At 36.3% G+C, this 22948-nt stretch overlaps 1 protein-coding gene across 5 annotated transcripts in view; it reads left to right on the forward strand.

The window, feature by feature from the left end:
- The window catches only part of LOC131060744 (probable serine/threonine-protein kinase SIS8), a 113628-nt gene that overhangs the window by 66666 nt on the left and 24014 nt on the right, over nt 1-22948 (forward strand). For all 5 annotated transcript variants that reach the window (XM_057994115.2, XM_057994114.2, XM_057994118.2 and 2 more), the window contains 2 exons: nt 20468-20517; nt 20664-20840. In XM_057994115.2, coding sequence (XP_057850098.2) covers nt 20468-20517; nt 20664-20840 — 227 coding nt within the window. The remainder of the gene's footprint in view (nt 1-20467; nt 20518-20663; nt 20841-22948) is intronic.

Here is a 22948-nt window from a genome sequence, read left to right on the forward strand (position 1 = left end):
TTCTGCCTGTCACAATGAATCCAACAGGTTTTTAGTATTTTTCCTGATGTTCGAGTCATACCTAGCCATAGAGATATGTATATGGGTCATAAAGGAAAAGGTTACTTGAAATATTGATCCAGCTTGTCTCACAGAGAGAGATCATACCTACTGAGAGCAATTCAAAGCAATATATCTGTAACATGCACCAGTGCCCTTTCTTCTATGTAGCTATAAGCTCGATGGAGTATATTGAGCACATAGCTGGTCAGAGAACCTTTATTCTTTCCATATTAGAGTCCTCTTTCCAATTCAGTGTAGGCTTGTCCAGAAATTATGATCATGGAATATGTTAATTAATTTTTAAAATTAATAATATATTAATATTTTATAACATTTTTGTTAATAATTTTATTATTATTTTATATTATATACATTGAGCACCAGTCCTCAATATTATATTAGAGTATAATATTTTATTAATACTCTTTATTTGTAATTTTATCATATATTAACTTTATCAATATTGTATAATTATAACGCTTATAAATATTACTATAGATGTATATATACATGTATATATGTATATATACATATTTACTGTAATGTCCCCTACTAGGATTTGGACTACTTTAACCACAATTAATCTATTTCAAAGTACTCATGACTTAAACTAGCTTGATTAAGAGTCAAGTCTATCTTAACATGAAACAAATCTGTGATATTCTATCTCTCTTTAGTCTATCGAGTACTTGCTAATTTACCATACTAATAATTAGTCTTATTCTGATTCATTTATAAATCATTTACTTATTAATTAATTGCTAGTTATATGAATTATTATGTATTACTATAGAACAGTTTCTAAAAAATATAATATTAATTATAATTATTATATCAATATCCATATTTATAACCCTTTTATTATTCCTTATTCTGATTTGAGTATATATATATATATATATCTATACATAAATAACTAAATGAATTCAATAATGTTACCTCTAATTTATATATTTACTAATTACCAATTCTATAAACTATTAGTACTCCCCCTGCTTGAAAATATTAGTTATTAATATATTAAGTGGTTGGTAATGGCAGACAGATCTGACACATGTCAGATCTGGTCTGCCACTGTTATGAAATTATGTATTGTTATAATACATATTGCAGTTTATGTTAGTATTTAAATTCTACATAAAACATTATCGGGTCTCAAATTTTGAGCATTCATATTGAACATATTCTCATGCATACCACCCAGATCAAGGATGTTCACTGCCTGTCAGTGAATATGTATCTGCCCATGATAAGAATCTCCTCCCCCCTTTTTGATGCCTTTGTTTGACCTCTTATATCCTTTACAAAGGCTGTCCTTTTGGATGTGCCTCTTCATATTATAAGCAAATTGGTTATGTGCATAAATAATAATGGTTAAGCATAATCGCATCCTTTCATTAGTTTAAGGGTTATTGATTTGTCTACTGCCTTAATGGTTAAGTTCGATACTTATTTTTAATCCTTCCAAATCGCACATCACCCTATGCTTGGTTGAAGATTGCTATTCAAAACTGCACCTTTCATAATCGTGTGTATATTCTTATTGCTTATACCTTAATGGCCGTCATATGTAAGGTTCGCTCAACACAAATATTCTGAATAACGGCTGATTAGTTTTTGTCAGTTTCTTCCGTATACGATCTTGGCTTAATTGATATCCTTCATAGACTGTTTGATAAGTCTTAATTGCTGATGAATATATCATTATCGAACACAAATAATTGTTTGTTACAATCATTAACAATCGGTTTCTTAACTTGTCTTCGCTTCCCTTCACAAATAATAATCTCTATCCTAACAACTTAATCAATATCCGTTATCATCGTTCTTTGTGGTAACAAATAATGGCATCGTATACCTTTCCAGCAAGGATTATGGCTTCGTCAACTTTTAATACTCTGATGCCACATGTCAGCTAAGTGCTACTATATGAATAATTAACCGATATTCATCAGACTTCATGTTATTACTGATGAAGTATATAAGAGAATTTGTAATATTAATAAGAATAAATATGTAATATTAACAAGAATATTAATAATTAATAAGCAATGATATTAATAATTGTAAGTAATATTTAGATACTGATAAATTGTGGACAATTCTTTAATAGGATTGCAGAAATAATAATCTTTTAATAATAAGAATATACTGAATTGATTGAAGTAATAATGAGCATAATATAAGGGTCATTATACTTAGTTAAATCCTATTTCAAAATGGGGACATTACATTTACACACACACACACAAAGTTTGCCGATTCGGGTACGGTTACAGATGTAGGTATGAGATCCAGAACCAAATACATACACACACATATATGTATGTGTGTGTGTGTGTATGTATTTATATTGAAGAAACACACACTTATATTGAGTGGGGGGTGAATCAGTATAAGTCTATTTTTACATTCTCACACTTAAAAACATAAGCACATCGATTGCACAATATCAAAAACATAGGATGCAAAAATTACATAGTGCAAAAATCCACACACATAAGAGACATAGGAAGTTACGTGGAAATCCTTACGGGAGAAAACCATGGCAAAATATTGCCTGTATAAATCTTTTTACAAATTTCATAGGCTCCAACCCACAAGAGATACCAATCCCCTCTTGATGATGTGTAGGCACAAACCCACAAGAGAGGAGAGCATTGACTCAATCATTTGAGGTAAGTTTTGCATTGAAAGTTCATTTTTTCAAATCTTTTTTGAATTGTTTTCTCTTTCCTTCAAATTTTCGAACTCCTAGTCATTCTTTTTTTTTTTTCCCCCAGTTTGCAGCTGTTTTATTGCACAAAAACAATATGGGCAGAAGTTGGAGTTATTTTAGTGGAAAGGTTGAGATTGAACAAACAAGCTAGAGAGGTGCCGACAGTTCTTTAGGGTGTGGGAGTTCTGTAGGTTAGTGGGAAATAACCATTTTGTATGTCATTTGGGTTTCCTAAAAGCTTATGCAAAGGGCCCATTCAATGCCACCAAAGCCTTTTACAATGTGTGATAGTTGAAGACAAGAAAAGAAATAATTTATGATAGTTTTAGACAAGAAAAATAAATAATTTATTGAGTAGACGAGTTTTGTCACGTGTAAAAAATTTCAAATGGAGCTATAGTAGGGTTCTGTTGACGTGTATTTTGTACACTATCAAACACAGAATAAAATACCCAAGGGTACCTTATCCTCTCTTGAGTAAAGCCTCTGATTGCTGAAGATATCGCGGAAAAAGATCAATCAGGATGACTCCAAGGTTCTTCGTTGTAGGATCTCTACGTGTGGATAAGCACCAGTGGTCATTGTAAATGCTGTTTCTTCAAGGGGCCTTACGTTTTCGATTCGTAGGAACAGTATTTTCCTAAAGCTTACAGGTTCTCAAAAAGATCAAAAGATAGGGTTTGCAAGAGATGGATTCTACTCTAATCCTAAGAGTGACTCAATGTAGGCTAGACTTGGTAAGATTCTACCAATTTCAGTATTGCCAAGGAATTACAACTCTACTGGAATTGATGCGATCTTCTAAGGTGATTAGTGATACTCAAATCATCAAGAATTATACATACTACCATAAAGATACATATCAATAGTTCAATAATGACCGAAGGTTCAAGCAATCTAAATATCTCCAGTTGACCACGCAAGGCGTCCTTACAATCAGTAAGAAGCTAGTGGTTTGGAACGTGAATCTCACCAAAAATCAAGCCCAACACTTAGTCCTTCAAACTTAAACACTACTTCGACCGAGAATGCTTCAAGAAAGTAAACAACCATGAAGATAGCCACAAGAATTGCAATAAAACACCATAACTTCAATATTTTATTGATCTCAAAGCCAAAATAGACAACAATTGTTTGAAATTCTTTCTTCACTACTCAATCTTGCTACAAAATAACTTTCTTCTCTCTCCTTAATAGCTAATCTCTAATCTTCTAATTTCTAATATATCAAAATGAAAATGAGTGAGGGTATATATAGCATCCTAAATTACAATGAACGGCCCATATCAAAAGAAGATCAACAGCTGAGATTTTGACACCTAAACCCTAATTAGGGTTTGTTACAAAAAGTTCCCTTTTTAGTTGAACATTATTAAATGCATAGCCAAATATTTAATTGGCACAAAAGTCGAGGAAACATAGATCAATGATAATTAAGATGCCACATCATTTTGTAACAACCTCTCTTCTAGAACCTTATTCCCCTTCCAATGTTCCTTCTTAGCATATGCAATGAATTTGGACACAATTCCTTCAATCTCAGCAATAGGAATCTCGGGAAGATTCCTCATTCGCTCCTCCAAGTGGATAACCTGATCAAAGGCCTTGAGAAGAGCCATTTCCCATTTAGGTTCTAGTTCTTTGATCTTCTCAATCAGGAGCATAGTGGTGAACATTAGATCCCGTTGCTCATCTGTGATGACATTCTCATCTTTGCAAAAGATGACTTTAACTCTATCTTCCAACTCTTGAAGGTCCACATCTGTCTCAACTTCGATCCTCCTGCCAAGGATGGTACACAACACTTCAAACACCTTATCCTGAATTGGATGGATGACTCCCTCAACTTGATTGCATTTGGTGCTGATATCTTCGAAAAGAACCTCTTTCATCTGGAGTAGAGTTGACCACTGAAGTAAATTTTGAGCTCCTCCATCCATTATCTTTTCTTGTGCTAGGATCTTCCTTGATGTTTGCCTGATTACTTGTAGAACAGGAATGATAACATCTCTAGTGTGAGTGAAAGCGGCTACCGTTATCATTAGGTTGTGGACGATCTCAAGGACCTGGATAGCTCAATGGATTGTCTGCATCATTCTTGTTGCAAATTCAACGGCTACTGTGTGGGATTTGTCAATCCAAGAACTCATAAGCTGAACCAAGCTCTTGACTCTTTCTGCCTCGCCAACTGATTCAAGGGGAAGTGCTTGCACAGGAGACACTGCTGGATCTTGACGTCCCAAAGGCTGATTGAGATGACTAAAGTAGCCTCTCCAAGCACCGACTTCTCTCTCAAGCTTTCTATTCTTTTCCATTTCTTCCTTAAGCTTGTCCTTAAGTGCTTCGAACGAATCGGTTGCCTCATCCAGTGCCTGTTCAGCAGTGAGTGGACCAAGCTCAAATGTTTCTACATCATACTCTTCTGCAAGAATTTCACCTTCATACTTGTCCACTACTGGTGTAGCTATCTGCAACTTCCTAGATCCTGCCTCATCTGTGATCATCTTGGACATCTTGGTGGCCATCTTCTTCTCCGTTGCTTCTTGAGAATTTCCTATAAGACTCTCTAAGTCAATCACATCCTCTTCATCCTCAATTACGATTACCTTTGTCAATCTCTCTTTTAACCAATTCGGAATGGCGGATCTTGTTTCTCTAACTTGTATTTCCTTAAGCAATGGTTCGTCCTTTCGGAGGGGGGATGTCACTTCATCATCATTCTTTTCTTCATGTAGCTCATCAACTTGGAGAGATTGACTTGATGAATGCTGAGGTGCCTGTCCCTTTTTAGGTTTATCATTCTGTACCATTGACTCCATAGATTCATCAACCTCAAGCACTGTCTTCTCTTGTCCTTCAACTTGACTTGTCCTTTTTTCATGTCGAGAAGATGTACCTGATGAGCGATCTCGATTGGCCTCTTGCTTCTTTTTGGAGGGCTCTCTTTTCTTAGGTCTTTCTTTCCTCTTCGTGCCTCTAGGATGAGAATTGCCTTCACTTGCGCTTGCTCCTCCTTCTTTTGGTCTTTCCTCCAAAGTAAAAGTCATTGATATGTTCTGTTCTCTTAACTTTTGATGTTGTACATCCACCCATCTGCGAGTACATGACAGAACTGGAGCCATCAAAGCTCTCAAGTCCGAAATCTCAGGCTTGCTCCAATCTATCTTCACTGCTTTATCTTCTCTGTCATAGGATGACTGGAGATGTCTGCCACTGTCCTGAGCTTGATCGGCCACTCTGTAAACTTTGCATTTCCTGATGAAATCTAAAGGTAATCTGGAATGCATCTTTCTTTTCACTTCTAAATCACTTGAGAGATTCATCCAAAAGTCCTCTACCTGAAATTCGTGCTTGTACTTCCTACCAGCTGTCTCTTCTATATACCCATAAGGATCAAAATTCTCCCTCAAGGCAAAGAACGTGAATGAATATAAAGCCAATTCCCTCTCTGCATCATCCAAGGCTTGAGCATTAGGACATACCTCAACTGAATTCCCCAATATGATGGGCACGGGAACTCCATTTCCATGCTTGTGTCTGGATGCCTTTGCATAAGCTGCCAACTGTCTGGTCACCTCAAGTAGCACTATCCTGTCTGTCGGATACCTTGGCAACATGTAGGGAGGTGAAGGACACCCATGAACTCTGATATATGTAAACTTTTGAAACTGGATGAACCAAGCACCATACCTCTTCACAAGCTCTTGTGCATCCAGAGATAGTAAATTGTGAATCCCGCCTTGCAATATCCTAGTGACGTTCATCGTGAAGGTGTCATTGACTAACTTGTAGTCACCTCTAGGAGGATGATGCAAATGAACATAAGAGTCACAAACTCTCACTTCTCCGGGTCCTCTTCCGATAACTCCTCTGTGAGGTAGCCCCGCATATTCGAAACTCCTGATCAAGGCATATATGATGTATGAGCTCATGTGGAATGATTTGGTAGGCTTTAGTCTTCTTAACTGCACGTCCAGGCAGTGGCTAATAATTCTAGCCCAATGAATGGTTCCTTTCCCTTGAACTATCACTTGGATGAAGTAGAACATCCACTTCTCAAAGTAGAAGGCTTGAGGGGCCCCTGTAACTCGATTGAGCAAGGTTATCAAATCTCTGTACTCCTCCTGGAAGTCGATCCTATGTGGTGTGTTGGGAATCTTGCTCAGGCGAGGACGACTTTTGAGTAACCAATTCTTATTGATGATACTCAAGCAAGTGTCGGGATCATCTTCATACATCGACCTGGCTCCTTCTAGGCTTTTGTAAATCATATCTTTATGCTTCGGAAGACGGAGAGCTTCACTTATAGCCTCCTCTGAAAGGTAAGCCAAAGTGTTCCCTTCCTTGGATACGATCGATCTTGATTGTGAGTCATAATGGTGGGCACACTCGATCATCAGCTCATGACACTGGACTGCTGGAGGGAAACCGACCGCCTTGATGATGCCACTTTCAATTATCCTCTTTGCGACAGGTGATGGCTTGCCAATGTAAGGGACCTCTCGAAATTTCTTCACACTGAAGTTTCCCAAGTTGGTATCTCCGATATTGCTCCACTTGGACACGATCCTGGTCTCCAATTCTTCATTCCTCTGATCTTCCTTCATGAGGGCTGGACGACTAATAGATGCTCCTGCCTTTGGAGTCGCCATCTTGACACCTACACAACATTTCATAATTAGTAAAATATCTAAGAGAGTAGCAAGGAAGATTCAAAAGGAAGATAAAAGATATTAATTAGGAAACTTCATGATAAATCTTGAGTTATCATTTGCTAATTAACTACGTCAAACTTAGAATTTTCAAAACAAAGCTCAAAATTCAAATCTTCAATAATGGTGTCAAGGTGATTTCGCCATACCTCCTCTTGAGAATTAACTCTAAGAAATGATGCAAAAATAGGAGAATTCGCTAGGCAAAATGTAGATCAAAGCTCTCCCTTTAGCAAAATGCGCTTCCTTTAGCCTTCACAAGAATCAATTCCACCTCCTTCTAGCCTCCAACACTTGAGATAAATTCGCTCCAAATAGACCAGATTTCGCACCTTCTTCTTGCTCTCCAAATTCGCACTTGAAGTAACGAGTGAATGATTGATTAAACTCGATCAAAACACCCCTATTATATAGGGTGCTCACCACTTTGCTTCCCCATAGGCCGACTTGGCAAAATAGGCCTAAGAAAATAAATAAAATTGCAAAAAAGGAGAGGCCGACTTGATAAAATAATAAAAATAAGCCCTCAAGCGCTCCATTTTTAATTTTAATTTCACAAAAATTAATTTTAAATGCCTTTATAATAGAAGTTCGATTTTTTGAAGGCTCAAAATTAATTTATTAAATGCCAATGTGTCTTTTATTAAATGCCAATTTAATTTAATTTTTTCAAATATTTCGAAGTTAGCAATTTTTGGCATCTAATGCGATTTGGAGGATATTAATGCCCAAATATGGTAAAAAAATAATGAATGCCACTAACTTCGCCCTGGTCCCTTGGTGAGGGACAAGAGCGAACTTGCAATTTAAGCCTTGCATTCCTCATTTTTCTTGTCCAAAACTTCATCTAGGCATTTAAAATGGCATTTTTAATTGGAGCCTTGAGTTTAATTTCACTTGACCTCTAGAAGGGAAATGCATTAGGACATTTTCGCCCTGGACCCTTGGAGAGGGACAGGAGCGATTTTTCACTTTTGGTCTTAATCCTTTACCTTTTATTTGACGATTCTCGTTGTGGGGTAAGCAATGATCCCTTTCATCCATTCCATGCATGTTTAACTTGTTTTTGCAAGGCAAAATGGGTGCTCCAAAAATTTTCGCACTGGGCCTCCAGTGAAGGACAGGAGCGACTTTTGCATTTTAGCCTAGGATTATCAAGTTTTGAGGTCAAATCTTTGTTCACCATGCTTTAGAAGACCTTTTTCATCCTTGCACAACCTTGCCTTAGCGTAATCTTGGAGGGAAGTTATTGGTTTTGTAAAAATCGCCCTGGTCCTTCAGTGAGGGACAGGAGCGAACTTGAGTCCTTTGTATAAATTCTTGATCGCTTCAATCTTCAAATTACTCCAAGGCGTAGAATATCATTCCCCACTCCCTTTTGAGTCTTGGAAACAAAAAAGTCATCTTGAAATGTAAGGTAAATGGGCATACTTGGAAATTTCGCCCTGGACCCTTGGAGAGGGACAGGAGCTAAATTGCAAATTGTCATTAAAATTTGTAATCCTTGCACCTCAATTCCACCTCAAGGCATTCCAAGCATCATTTCAAACTTGCGCCTTTGCTTAGATTTGTCCAAACTTGGATAGAAGGGCTGGATATTAGGTTTTTCACCCTGGTCCCTTGGAGAGGGACAGGAGCGATTTTGCAAATTCAAGTTTATCCGTCCTTTGTTAGCCCTCCAAATTATCTTCAACGGGTTAAACATGCCTTCTTTCATTCATTTCAATCACAAAACTTGCTTCGTCCTTGCAAGAAAATTGCACTTTTTAGAAAATCGCTCTAGACCTTCAGCAAGGGACAGGAGCGCCTTTTGTCATTTGGGTTGATTTCCTCCTTTGTGGACCATTCAAATTATATTCAACGGACAAATCATGCCTTCCTTGATCTCTTCCAATCATAAAATCACTTTGATCTTGCAAAAATAGTGCAAATTTGAAAATCAAGCTCCGGTCCTTCAGTGAGGGACAGGAGCGAATTTTGCCTTCTAGGCCAAAATGCTTCATCTTTCATCATGAAATGTCTTTGCTAGGGAAGATTTCACCTTACTTCACGCTATGAATAAAAGTTAATGTCCAAGAAAGGTCTAAAATTGTGCATATAAAGAATTTCGCTCTGGACCCTTGGTGAGGGATAGGAGCGAAATTACCCTTCTAGGCAAAACTCCATCATTTCATTGTCTTTAATCAAATCTGGATGCTTTATCATGTTCATTTTGTCCTCCACCACGCCTTTGATGTCTCAATTTGACCAAACAAGGTCAGGAATGACTCCAATAAGTTTTTTCGCCCTGGACCCTTGGTGAGGGACAGGAGCGATTTTGATGATTCAAACAAAATCCTTCATCATCTCGAGCTAAAACTCCTTCAGGCAGGTGGAGAAAGTCACTTGTTTTCCATTCATGTTCAACATTTGGCCTTTTTTCACTGCCAGATGAGGGAAATCAAGATTTCGCCTTGGACCCTTGGAGAGGGACAGGAGCGATTTTTCCCTTAACCTTCAAAATTCATCATTTTCATGCCTTCAAAATCTTCAAAAGCATCAAGTCACGTCCAATCATCTCTCTTGAGACCCTGCACAAAACAAAATAGAAAAGTCAGTGACAAATATGCATTAAATAACATTTTCGCCTTGGACCCTCAGCAAGGGACAAGAGCGAACTTATCCTTTCTGGCTAATCCATCCAAAATTTAAGTCTCCAATCACTTCACAAGGCAGAGTTAGGTCATTTTCAAGGCCAGGAACCAGCTAGCAAGCCTTCTCAAAAACAAGGAATTGCACTTAGAATGGATTTCGCCCTGGGTCCTCAGCAAGGGACAGGAGGGATTTCTCTGTTTCAGGCATCATCTTACCTCCAAAATTTGATCAAAATTGACTTAGGCAAGAATACACAATTTCACCTTCAAAATGCTAACACTTAGACAAAATTTGGATTTTACCCCAAAAATCCTGATTAGACCTAACCTAAGACCTTCTCGACTCCCCTGAAAGGTTCACCTTATTACAACAATCTCAATCCTCGGGAGGACGCTTAATAACTTTCAAAAATTGACTGGACTCTGCTTGAATAACATCAGAAGAAACCCCTAAGGTTTAGCCCTAGCCCAGACAGACAACTCACTCACTCAAAAGTTCAAAACCCTAAAAGCAGAGAGAAGAACAGGCAAAACAAAAGCAAAAAGAAAGGGGTCCCCATTCTAATGGGGCAATGTGTGAAATGGTCACAACAGGTTCCTAATCATGTTTTGTGCATGCTTGGGCATGGAGTTAGTATTTGAGAAAAAAAAATCTAGTTGAGAAGGTTGGGGTTTCTAAAATGTATATGGGTAAGGCAAGAGATAAGGGTTTACCAACATAAACTATACAATCTCTATGGTTTCCATGGATGTTGACATTTAGAGGGGAGAGGGGTTCTACCCAAGGAAAGGGAAAGGCTAATGATAGGTTATGCACAGTTGTAGGGAACTGAACTTGTTATCATGGGAGGAGGTAGATAATGCATTTGCCAAATTTTTACGTGTTGGTGCCATCCCATTTTATGCAATGTATTCCCCTTATTTCCAAAACATGTTAAAAATAACACAACATTGGTTCCTAAAATGCCCCCTTGGGGAACATAGCTATGTACCATCCACCTTGAAAAGTAGTAAGGGGAGTTTGTTGGTGGAGGACGTGAAACAAACTTGGCTAAGGATTGGTTTCTCAATTATCATGGATGGCTTGACCAATATCATCACTATCATAGTTATCTAAGCAGTTGGCCCAAATTTTCATAGAGCTATACATTGTTTAGGGAAGTGCAAGGAAGTAGACTTCCAATTTCAGAGTTTGAGGAAGGATATAGAAGAGGTTGGGGCATCAAATGTTGAATAGGTTATGGACGACTTATTATGTATTTGTAAATCAACTAGCATGATGGAGGGTGCTTACAAGCACTTTTTTTGACCTCGTGCCCATGTCACAACCTCATCAAGTGATAAAATTGGGGAACTTTTTGATCAATTTCGGATAGTATAAATTTTCTATTTGTATTTTTAATATAAGAAATAAATCCACACAATTGTTGTAATAGGTAAACATTACAGATAGATTTGAAATCTTTATACAAAGATGCACACTTTTTAAACCATGATAAACTTGTCAAAGTTAAACTATAAGAAACATATGATATCACTACAAAAATAGTTTTTTTTGTCAAGAAGTGACAACCAAGAGTCAAAAATCGAAAGCTTAAAACAAATTCCAGTCATCATGATCACTTGGTTGATATGACATAATATCATCATTACTAGATGCATTGCTCAATTTATCACAAGAAAGGTTATTATCATTTGTATCAGCTATGTCTTTTAGAATGTTTTATAGTTGTGCAGAAGAGGTGGAGTCTTATTGCTTTATTCATATGCAATTGTAAGATACTACAAATATAAACAAGATCTCCCAATGTTTCGGTCAACAGTTTTTAATAGAATAAATGTGGTAAAAACAATTCCAATTCCTTTCACAAGTTGATAAACTTGCTTCACAGTTCAATATTTGAATAACAAAATGTTGTATTTTAGGTGTATTTGCTCCATAGCAACTACACCATTTATACCCACATATTTAAAATTAGTGAGATCATATTTGGTTATAGGAATTTCAAATATCCTTTCTTTTGGCTTGCATATCCAACATTTGCTCCTAATTTGACTTGCAATCTCTAGATTTATTTCAAACCTCCCAATGGATTCATTAAGCACAGCCATACCTTGTCTATAATTTTGTCTATCCATATAAATAAATTTAGGCTCTGAATAGCTAGTTGTTGTATGTAAATATGTATGCATCATTTTCCATCTAGAATCAATTGTAGCCCATATCTCAATGTAGTTTGTTCTCTCATTATTGAGTATTTTTTAATAACTTGCCTGTAATAGTGCATTATTTTATAAAGCATCTCGAGGAAAGAATTGTCATCATCAACCATACATAGTGCACTTAAATGGTTGGTCCACACATGTTTAAAACCTTAGAACGACTTTCCTTATGTATTTGTTGGCTCATTTTTACACTTAGAGATGAAAATAATATAGAACAAAGGTAAATTGAACATTGTTTGTATAGGATGAGTTTTGGGGTATTTTAAATTTTTTAGTTTAAGTTTTATTTTGAATAGATTCCATTTAGAAGTTAAATCTTATACCGTAATGAAGGGTTTAGGTAAAGAAACACAATGTGTGCGTAAAATAGCAGGCCATTCTTCATGATAGAACATATTATTTTAGGCTAGCCATATTCTTTTTACATAAACCCTCTTAGCTGAGAGTAAAATAGTTTTTTTAAATGTCCTTTTCAAATTTCTATAATTAGCATATTTACAATGTATAATGTTTGTTTTTTCAATACACATAATATTTGACATGAAATAGCATTTTTTTTTTCTGTTTTAATAAGTAGTACATTGTTATTTAGTTCCCGAATTTTGGTTGAGTTTTTAAAAAAAAATTTTTAGACCTATGTAATTGAATTCCATTTATACTTCTATGATGCTGCATCAATGGCATGTAAATAGATTGGTACTATGCTTGAATTGCTGAGAAGATGGTCCACTACTGTTGTTAAATTTGCAGGAAAAGGATGACCACACAGAAGCGACATTGATGTTATTACTGTCCCATCACGTGTTTCCTTCCTTAGGCATTTGATTTTCGGGGAGGCCATTGACTTTCATTCTGCATGTTTTAGGAGACAATTAATAAGATTGAATATTTAAAATATTGACAAACACATGAATAAATATGTTGAACGATGATATCTATTTTTAAAAATGAGATACTAACAAATGATGCTCACATTATTTAGTTAGTAAATAATAATGTGGAGCATGCTTCCCAAATATATTTTAGGGCACCTCCACGTTATAGTTTATATTAGAATGTTAGTAGGCTAGTAAATAATATTTAATAGGTTATTTGGGTAGTTGTTTGGTGGTTGAAAAGAGAATTTTATATAAACGCCAGCATATCAAACATTTGTATTCTTAAACAATAAAATACCATCATTTAATCATATTGTTGCAAATCTTATGTATTGCAATTTATGAAAAAGCTGTGGTTGAAGAAGTAAGCCATGGAAATGAAAGGTGGGTGAAAGAGATGAAGATATCTTTCTGATAAGAATAGCATGTGAAATATTTGAATCATGTTGTTTGTTGGTTTTTACTTACGCTGCCGAGTTCGCCCCTGTATGCCACTGTGCATGGGGGAGTGGTGTCGAGGTTTGGCCTATGAATGGGTTCCTTGGGGTTCTCCCTTGGCATGGCCCAAGTATACATACCTACAGTGGCCCAGGCAGTGCCCTTGGTGTTAGGGTTTCAAGCAGATCTAAAACAAATATGAACTAACAATTATATGCAGATTTAAATACAAAAGATAAAGAAATAAAACAAGACACAGATAACATAGAGATTTAACGTGGTTCACCCAAAATGGGTTACGTCCACCATACACAGTCGTCCAATCTTTCTTATTATCCAGCAAAAATAGTACATCAACCTTACGATGCCTTAAGCATCCCAACCGCTTATAACATGCGTTTTTAGGGCAAAAACAAAGTCGGCCTTTTTAGGGTTTTATTACAATGTCGGTTTTCATCAAAAAAATACCCCAAATTTTTTTTCTCGGGGGCTCCTGCCCCCAAACCCCCACTTTTCTCGGGGGCTGCCACCCCCGAACCCTTGCCCGGGGCCCGGCCCGGCCCCAGACCCCAGCATGGATACGTGCTGAGTGTACAATACTTTGCTGATCAGTCGCCACATTTCAACAATCTCTCACTTGGAGACTGATCAGGCTCCACACCGAACAATCTCCCACTTGGAGATTGATACTACATGACACCACTGTACATGCAACATCCGCTGGATAAAACACTAGGACTCGACTGGTATAAACTCCACAATTATCAATCAAGAAGACCAACAAAAACTGATGAAGAAATCAGCTTCTCCTGTGGAACTGCCTTCGTGAACATATCGGCAGGATTCTCGCTTGTGTGAATCTTCTCAAGCCGTAACTGACCCTCCTCCAAAACAGTCCGGATGAAGTGGTACCTGAGCTGAATGTGCTTTGTCCTTGAATGAAAAGCAGAGTTCTTCGCAAGATGAATGGCACTCTGGCTATCAGTATACAATGGGCGATCCTCATGTGTCTGACCCAATTCCTCCAGAAAACATTGTAACCAAATCATCTCCTTGCTGGCTTCTATAGTAGCAACATACTCAACTTTAGTGGTTGAAAGTGCAACAACCTTTTGTAGCCTAGAAATCTAACTGACTGCAGTTCCCCCTATAGTAAAAACATACCCTGTAGTGCTCCTCTGTGAATCAATATCACCTGCCATATCAGAGTCAACAAATCCACTCAGAGCAGCATTAGATCCTTTGAAGCATAATGCCTTCGTAGTGGTTCCTTTCAAATACCGAAGGATCCATTTCACAGCATTCCAATGTTCCATACCCGGATTACTCATAAACCTGCTCACAACTCCCACTGCATGTGCAATATCTGGCCTTGTGCATACCATTGCATACATCAGACTGCCAATAGCTGATGAATACGAGATGTTAGACATTTTCTTTACTTCTTCCTGTGCCTTTGGGCACATCTCCTTAGTCAATTTGAAATGACTAGCCAAAGGTATACTAACTGCTTTTGCATCCTGCATGTTAAATCTTTTCAACACCTTCTTTATATATTCACTTTGGGACAAATTCAAGGTTCTATTTTTTTTGTCCCGTGTAATCCTCATACCCAGAATTTGCTTAGCTGCACCCAAATCTTTCATAGCAAATGACCTGGCTAATTTCTGTTTAAGATCATTTATGTGTTCCATGTTAGAACCAACAACAAGCATGTCATCAACATAAAGCAACAGGATAATATATCTGCCATTATCCAATCTTTTAAAATATACACAATGATCAGAATGACATCTATGATAACCGTGTTCAGCCATGAAACTATCAAATTTTAAATACCATTGTCGGGGTGCTTGCTTTAGGCCATACAAACTTTTCTTCAACCGGCACACCAAGTTCTCCTTACCTTTGACCTCATATCCCTGTGGTTGCAACATGTAAATTTCCTCCTCCAAATCTCCATGGAGAAAAGCTGTTTTCACATCTAATTGTTCAAGATGTAAATCATCTGCAGCCACAAGACTAAGTATAGTTCTAATTGAAGTCATTTTTACAACTGGAGAAAATATTTCATCATAATCTATACTCTTTTTCTGTGCAAAACCTTTTACCACAAGTCTGGCCTTATATCTTTTCTGACCTCCTTTCTCCTCCTTCGGCTGATAAACCCATTTGTTAGGCAAGGCTCTTTTTTTTGCAGGTAAAGGGACTAAGTCCCAAGTCTTATTTTTCATCAAGGAGTCCATCTCCTCTTTCATGCCTAGCTCCCACTGTTGTTTGGCATCCACCTGCATTGCTTCTTCATATTCTTCTGGTTCACCAGAATCAGTTAACAATATAGAATACAAAGAAGGAGAAAATCTTTCAGGGGGTTTACTTGACCTCGTAGAACATCTAACACTTGCAGGAGTTTGTGGGACATTCTGTTGTTGCCGAGCATCAGGTACCTATGGCATTTTATTTTCAGGAATCTCATCCAACACCACATATTCTTGCTTGTCCTGTTCATGCTTCTTTTCCTGCATCTGTTCTTTATACATAACCTTCTCATTGAATATAACATCTCTACTTCTAGTTATTTTCTTATTTTCAAAATCCCATAATCGATAGCCATATTCATCTATCCCATATCCAATGAAGGTACATTTTTGAGATTTAGCATCAAGCTTGGTTCTGTTTTCTTTATCAACATGGACAAAAGCTTCACAACCAAAGGTTTTCAGAAAAAAATAATTTACCTTTTTACCAGTCCATGCCTCCTCCGGAATACCACCATCCAAAGGGGTTGAAGGTCCTCTATTTATCAAATAGATAGCAGTATGTACAGCATCTACCCAAAAATGTAAGGGCAATCCAGCATGCAATCTCATGCTCCTCGCGCGTTCCATGATAGTCCTATTCATTCTCTTTGATACACCATTTTCCTATGGAGTTCCTAGAACTGTCTTCTGCTTTCTAATCCCATTTAAGGAGCAGTAATATTCAAATGCTTTGCTGCAATACTCACCTTCATTATCTGATCTGAGACACTTCAACTTTTTTCCTGTCTCATTCTCAACCAAAGCTTTCCATTTCTTAAAAGTTTCAAAAACATTTGATTTTTGTTTTAGGAAATATACCCATGTTTTTCTGGTTGAGTCATCAATAAAAATAACATAATAACAAGAGCCACCAAGAGATGATTCCTGAGCCGGTCCCCATACATCTGAATGCACAAGCTCTAACTTCTCACTCTTCTTCTCTTTCCCAACCTTGAGAAATCTGACTCTTTTCTGTTTGCCATAAACACAGTTTTCACAGAACTCTAAATCAACCTTCTTTAGTCCTGACAATAGATTTTTGGAGTGAAAGATTTTCATCCCTTTCTCACTTATGTGCCCAAGCCTATGGTGCCACATTATCGAATCTGTTCTTGCAACATCTATTGTTGCTGTCCCTGCAGTAACTTTATCTGTAGCAGCCAAGGTAGAATAAGTGTTACCAGTACACAGATATAATGTGCCTACCTTCGCACCTTTAGCTACTATTAATGATCCTTTACTGAACTTCCAGATACTGTCTGAGAAGGTAACTATGCAACCTTCACTACCTAGTTGCCCTGCAGAAATTAAATTTCTTCTTAAGTTAAGAACATGTCTTACCTCCTGCAGAAACCAGTCATTTCCATTCTGCAAATTGATCTTTATCTTTCCTTTTCCAACAATTTGACAAGGTTCATCATCACCCAAATATATCTGTCCAAAATCACCTTGAACATAATCTAGAAAATATTTTCTATGGGGTGTAGCATGAAATGAAGCCCCAGAATCTATTACCCAAGAATCATTAACATTATCCAAACATAAGATTAAAGCATCTTGTAAAGTATTACTTGCAATATTAGCTTCCTTATTGTCATTTTCATTTTTGTCTCCTTTGTTTTTCCGAGACCAACAGTCTTTCTTTAGATGACCAGGCTTTCCACAGTACCAGCAATCTTTCTTTCCTCTAGATTGAGAGCGTCCTTTCTTTGACTTCTCTCGTGACTTCTCATTCCAAGGGCCTTTTCCTCTTTCCTTTGATCTTCCTTTGTTCTCCACATTCAAAACACTACTTGATGATGTTGGAGTCTCACCTGTGCTTTTCCTTCGCATTTCTTCGCTTAGGATAACACCAACAATATCATCAAATACCAAAGTATTTTTACCAGAGACAGAGTTACTTACAGCCATAACCAAGCTATTCCAGCTTTCTGGCAAAGAACATAAAATCAAGAGAGCCCTAACCTCTTCTGCAAAGGTAATTTTTACCGAAGACAATTGACTGGTAATTGTATTAAATTCATTTAAGTGCTCCGCTACAGATCCTCCCTCACTCATTTTCAAATTAAACAAACGCTTCATAAGAAATACTTTATTCGAAACCGAGGGTTTCTCATACAACTTAGCCAATGTTGCCATCAAATCTATAGCTGTTTTTGCTTCTGTTATATTGAATGCTACAGATGGTGCAAGGCACAATCGAATGGATCCCAGTGCCTTTCTATCTAAAATGTCCCACTCTTCATTTGACATTGTGGTCGCTTTCTTTGCCTTTCCTTCCAATGGCCGCCACAAATCCTTTTGATATAGGTAATCCTCCATCTGCATTTTCCATAACTGATAATTCTGGCCGTTAAACTTTTCGACCTTGAATTTGGAATCCTCCATTGCTCCCACTCAAATCTGAGAGTTCTGCCAATTTACAGAATACCTCGCTCTGATACCAATTGTTAGGGTTTCAAGCAGATCCGAAGCAAATATGAACTAACAATTATATGCAGATTTAAATACAAAAGATAAAGAAATAAAACAGGACATAGATAACACAGAGATTTAACGTGGTTCACCCAAAATGGGTTACGTCCACCATACACAGTCGTCCGATCTTTCTTATTATCCAGCAAAAACAATACATCAACCTTACGATGCCTTAAGCATCCCAGCCGCTTATAACATGCGTTTTTAGGGCAAAAACAAAGTCGGCCTTTTTAGGGTTTTATTACAATGTCGGTTTTCATCAAAAAATACCCAAAAAATTTTACGTGCTTAATGTACAGTACTTTGCTGATCAGTCGCCACATTTCAACACTTGGTGAACCTATAGGGCCCCTCAAGGAAAACAGAACACGAAACAAACGCATTTAAGTGAAAAAATACCTTTCCCTCAAATAGTCTTTGCCACTGCTGTCAAGGGCTTTCTTATTTGATTTTTGAGCTTTCATTTGAAAGTGATTGGCCAATGTTAAGTTTGGCAATTTAGTCATTCTCTTAACTATTTTATTAAAATTAATCACAGAATTATTAGCACCCTGCTTCATTTCTGCCTCTATATTTAGCTATTGTCAGGAAGGATGGAAGAAGGCAAGTTGATACACAAATCAAGATTTATATCCATTGGCTCTTGATTTCCCTTGCTAGTGGTTGAAGCTGCACACTCAAAATTCTGGGTGATTTCAAAGTGGTCAATTTTTGCAGCAGTTGTTAAATTTTTCCTTTCATATTCTGTTTATGCAATTTGATATGCAAGAACAATTTTTTAGAGGATATATTGAAGAAGTCAATGAGATAAAGCAACATCTCCAGGAAATTTCCTATTCTTCTAGCCACAAATTACTTCTGGTATCTATGTTTGTTTGGTACATTTCATTGAATAGTGTCCACAGGGTCATGAGGTTCTTGCACAAATATTTAGCACGATTTGAGAAAGGAAAGAATAATAGTACAAAGAATGATTGATCTGCAACATAGCAGATTCATTTGTTTTGTGGTGATCTATCCCTTCTTGCTCTGTTGGATTGACTACAAATAAAAAAGAGCATCATCTTTCTGAAAACAGTATCAGCACTGAAGACTGCATGTGGAAATTTGGAGGTGGGATAGGGAATTCCACATAAATGCTTCCATAGAAGTCTGCATGGAAGAGCATTGGACAGTTTGCATTGTATTTAATTACACAAGGAAAAAGTCCTTCCAGCAGATGTCAATAATGGCACTGTTTATAATCACTCCACATGAAGGCAGAAACATTTCAACCATCCGCACGTAAACTTTCAAAGGTGAGAATCTTAAAGAGATTCTGTATTGCTTTAGCATTTACTATGACTAACAACTGATCATCAAAACCCCGAATTTTCCTAGTTTAATGATTGTAAAATACGGCACAAGCAAGTACTAATTTTGGAGCTTGTGTGGATCTGTACAAGGCAACAACTTGTAAATGCCTAGATGAACAAAATCTCTAAGACATCATACCTTTCTGGGCCTTTTCTTGTAGATCATCTGTGTAATTGTAAGTCTAGGTGACCAACTTATGTGTCACAAATGATAGAGCATTTCGCATGTGATGTGGAGGGGGATTACCTTGTTTAAGGAATTTCATGTCTATGGATTTTGAAGGCATTTGTTTGCTAGATTTCTTGAAGTTTATACTTAAATTTAAAAACATAGAAATTATGTCAAGGAATGTACATCATACTAGACATACATATAGTAAGTTATAAGGATCATCTGTCATGATAATGAGAAATAGTTTTCTTTATCACCTCTTCTATGCACCCAGGATTTTAGAATTTCAAGCTTGAAGACATGTGATTATCTTAAATGAGGATAATTTTTTTATTGAGAGATTTTGTGAGGCCTAGACTTTGAATTTAAGTACTTGAAGATACCTTTTTGTTGTCACATCTTAACGCTGCAAGGTTTTTTGTAACCAAATGCTATTATTGTGATTTTCTGGTTGATTAATTGCATTTACTTTTTGCAATGCATTTTAATTGGATTTCCAGTTTTCTGACTGCAGGCTGAGTGGATGGCTCCTGAAGTTTTGCGTAATGAACCGTCAAATGAAAAGTAAGTTTGACTAACTTCCAAATTTAGTTAAAGCATTCAATCATGTGATAGATGTGACTTGAAGCACTAGCTATTTATGGTCGATGTTTTTGTATTTATGCAAAGAGTTCGATTCTTTGTGGTTAAAATTGTCTATATAACTGCAGGTGTGATGTGTATAGCTTTGGTGTAATATTATGGGAGCTTACTACTCTTCAACAGCCATGGGGTGGAATGAATCCCATGCAAGTAGTGGGAGCTGTGGGCTTTCAGCATCGACAACTTGATATCCCGAACGATATGGATCCCACAATTGCAGACATCATAAGACAATGCTGGCACACGTGAGTACATGTCAACTTTACTACTTTGCGGTTAAGTCTTGATCAGCAATGTTGGTTTATAAATTTCAAGAAAAATTGTAACCTATTATGCCTGCACATGTTCTTAAAACAATCTACACTATTCTTCTCTGTGCAATTATTTAAGATTTCTGCTTTCTGGCATCCTGCATTAGATGTAGTCAAATTTATTTAGAAATATTTTTATATAGACTAATATCCATTATTTAATTTAGTTGTTTCTAGATTATCCAGAAAACATGAGAATATGAGATTGTAATGCCCTCATTATCTGAATGAGTCATTTATCAGAGACTATTAGCCTATTTTATTCTTGTAGGCTAAGTCAGGTATTTCAAGAGAATAATTAATTAATTAAATTTTAAATAATCCTAAGCTTCTCGAGATTATTTATATTTAATTAATTAAAAGCTGCACCTTAGCTATTTTAATAAAGTGACCTTATTTTATGTCAATGGAAAAATATGAAGTGGGTTTGTTTATGAGCGGAAAAATGAAATAAAAGAAAATAAAATGAATTCACTCTCTCAAAGATGGATATAAACGGGGTTGAGAGCCAAAGCGATTCATTCTTGACTTGTTATTTTCTTGGTGAGCTTTGAGAGCTTTTGCTTTCGGTTCAGCAAACTCTAAGATGAAAACCCTTGGGTTTTTTCTTGGTTGATTGGATGAAAACCCATTTCAACCAATTCTTGGTGGATTTATTTAGAATCCACAAGTGTGCAGAATTGCTTCAAGTTTTTCAAGGTTGAGAGCAAATTGATTTATCTTTCGGATTCACAGGTTTACCTGCGTCAATTTTTTATGTACAATTTTTTTCAGACTTGCAGGCAAATAATAAATTCACAATTGAGGAAATAACCAGAAAATATAAGTGCAGTATGTGCAAGTGGGTATGAGCAAAGATTTTGTGTTGTGTGTATATAAAAAAACAAATAAAATATTTTATAAAGCTTTGAATGCTATGAGAAAATAATTAAAATAACATATTCATAGAAGATGGGAAATATCCCAGCTCCCTATTATGTGCTCACAAAAGGTATGGTACACCTAACATATTCCACACAAAGGTGGAATCAAGGGATGTTGCATTTGTCACTACTTGCACCACATTCTCTGGCCGTATCTCCTCAATAGTATCTCTAAGGATTTGAAACTGAAAGTTAGCATCTTTGTAGTGTCTTGAACCATAGATGAAAAAATCGTCAAAATCGCGATTTTTCGCGAGTTAGTAGGGCAAACGATTTAATCTTCGCGAGCTTTTTATGTTTGAAAATCGTGATAAAATCGCATTTAAATCCTGAGACGTAGAAAAATCACGTTTTTAAAAGCGATTTTGAAATCTGTCGGTGAAACAATCAATAGTGGCCGTGGGGTGGGAAATCCGTCGGTGATTTAACCTTACACCTTGCCGGAAATGTTTTGTAGGCCGTTGCCGCAAGAAATGTCTGGTTTGGGATGGCAGAAATGTTCGTGTTCGATGAAATTCGAGAGGGGTTTTGTAGGCTCACTTAAAAAGCGATTTCATGACCTATAATCTGCAGTTGCATGATATTAACTATATTAGATAATTAGTATAATATAATATAATTTTGTTGTTTTACTTTTATTTTTTACTATTAACATTTAATAAATTACAATTTTAATATTTAGGAATATTTAATTGATTTTTAATTATTAATAAATATAAATTAAAATATTTAAATTAAATTAAATGAAATGAATTTTAAATAAAAAATAAAAATTAAATATTATTTATTTCAAGAATTTCGTGGATATATTTTTTTTTTTTTTATACTCAAATTTATATAAAGCTAGAATAATCTCCTTTTTGTTGAACAAATATAAATGTCACAAAGCATAGACTCTAAAATAACATTTATAAATTTAGTGTATATGTTTGTTTTCTAAAATATTTTAAGAAATTATATATTTTCAAATGTTCGATAAATTTGTCGATTCTTGATTTTTAAAAAATTTTCGGCCAAAAGATTCATTGCCGATTAAGATTTTTACATCTTTGCCTTGAATAATCAATAACCTAAAGTAAAGGTCCTTTGTACGTGTGACCATAATGTTGATGAGTGGAC

The sequence above is a fragment of the Cryptomeria japonica genome, chromosome 10, assembly GCF_030272615.1.
Source record: "Cryptomeria japonica chromosome 10, Sugi_1.0, whole genome shotgun sequence".
Taxonomy (NCBI): Eukaryota; Viridiplantae; Streptophyta; class Pinopsida; order Cupressales; family Cupressaceae; genus Cryptomeria; species Cryptomeria japonica.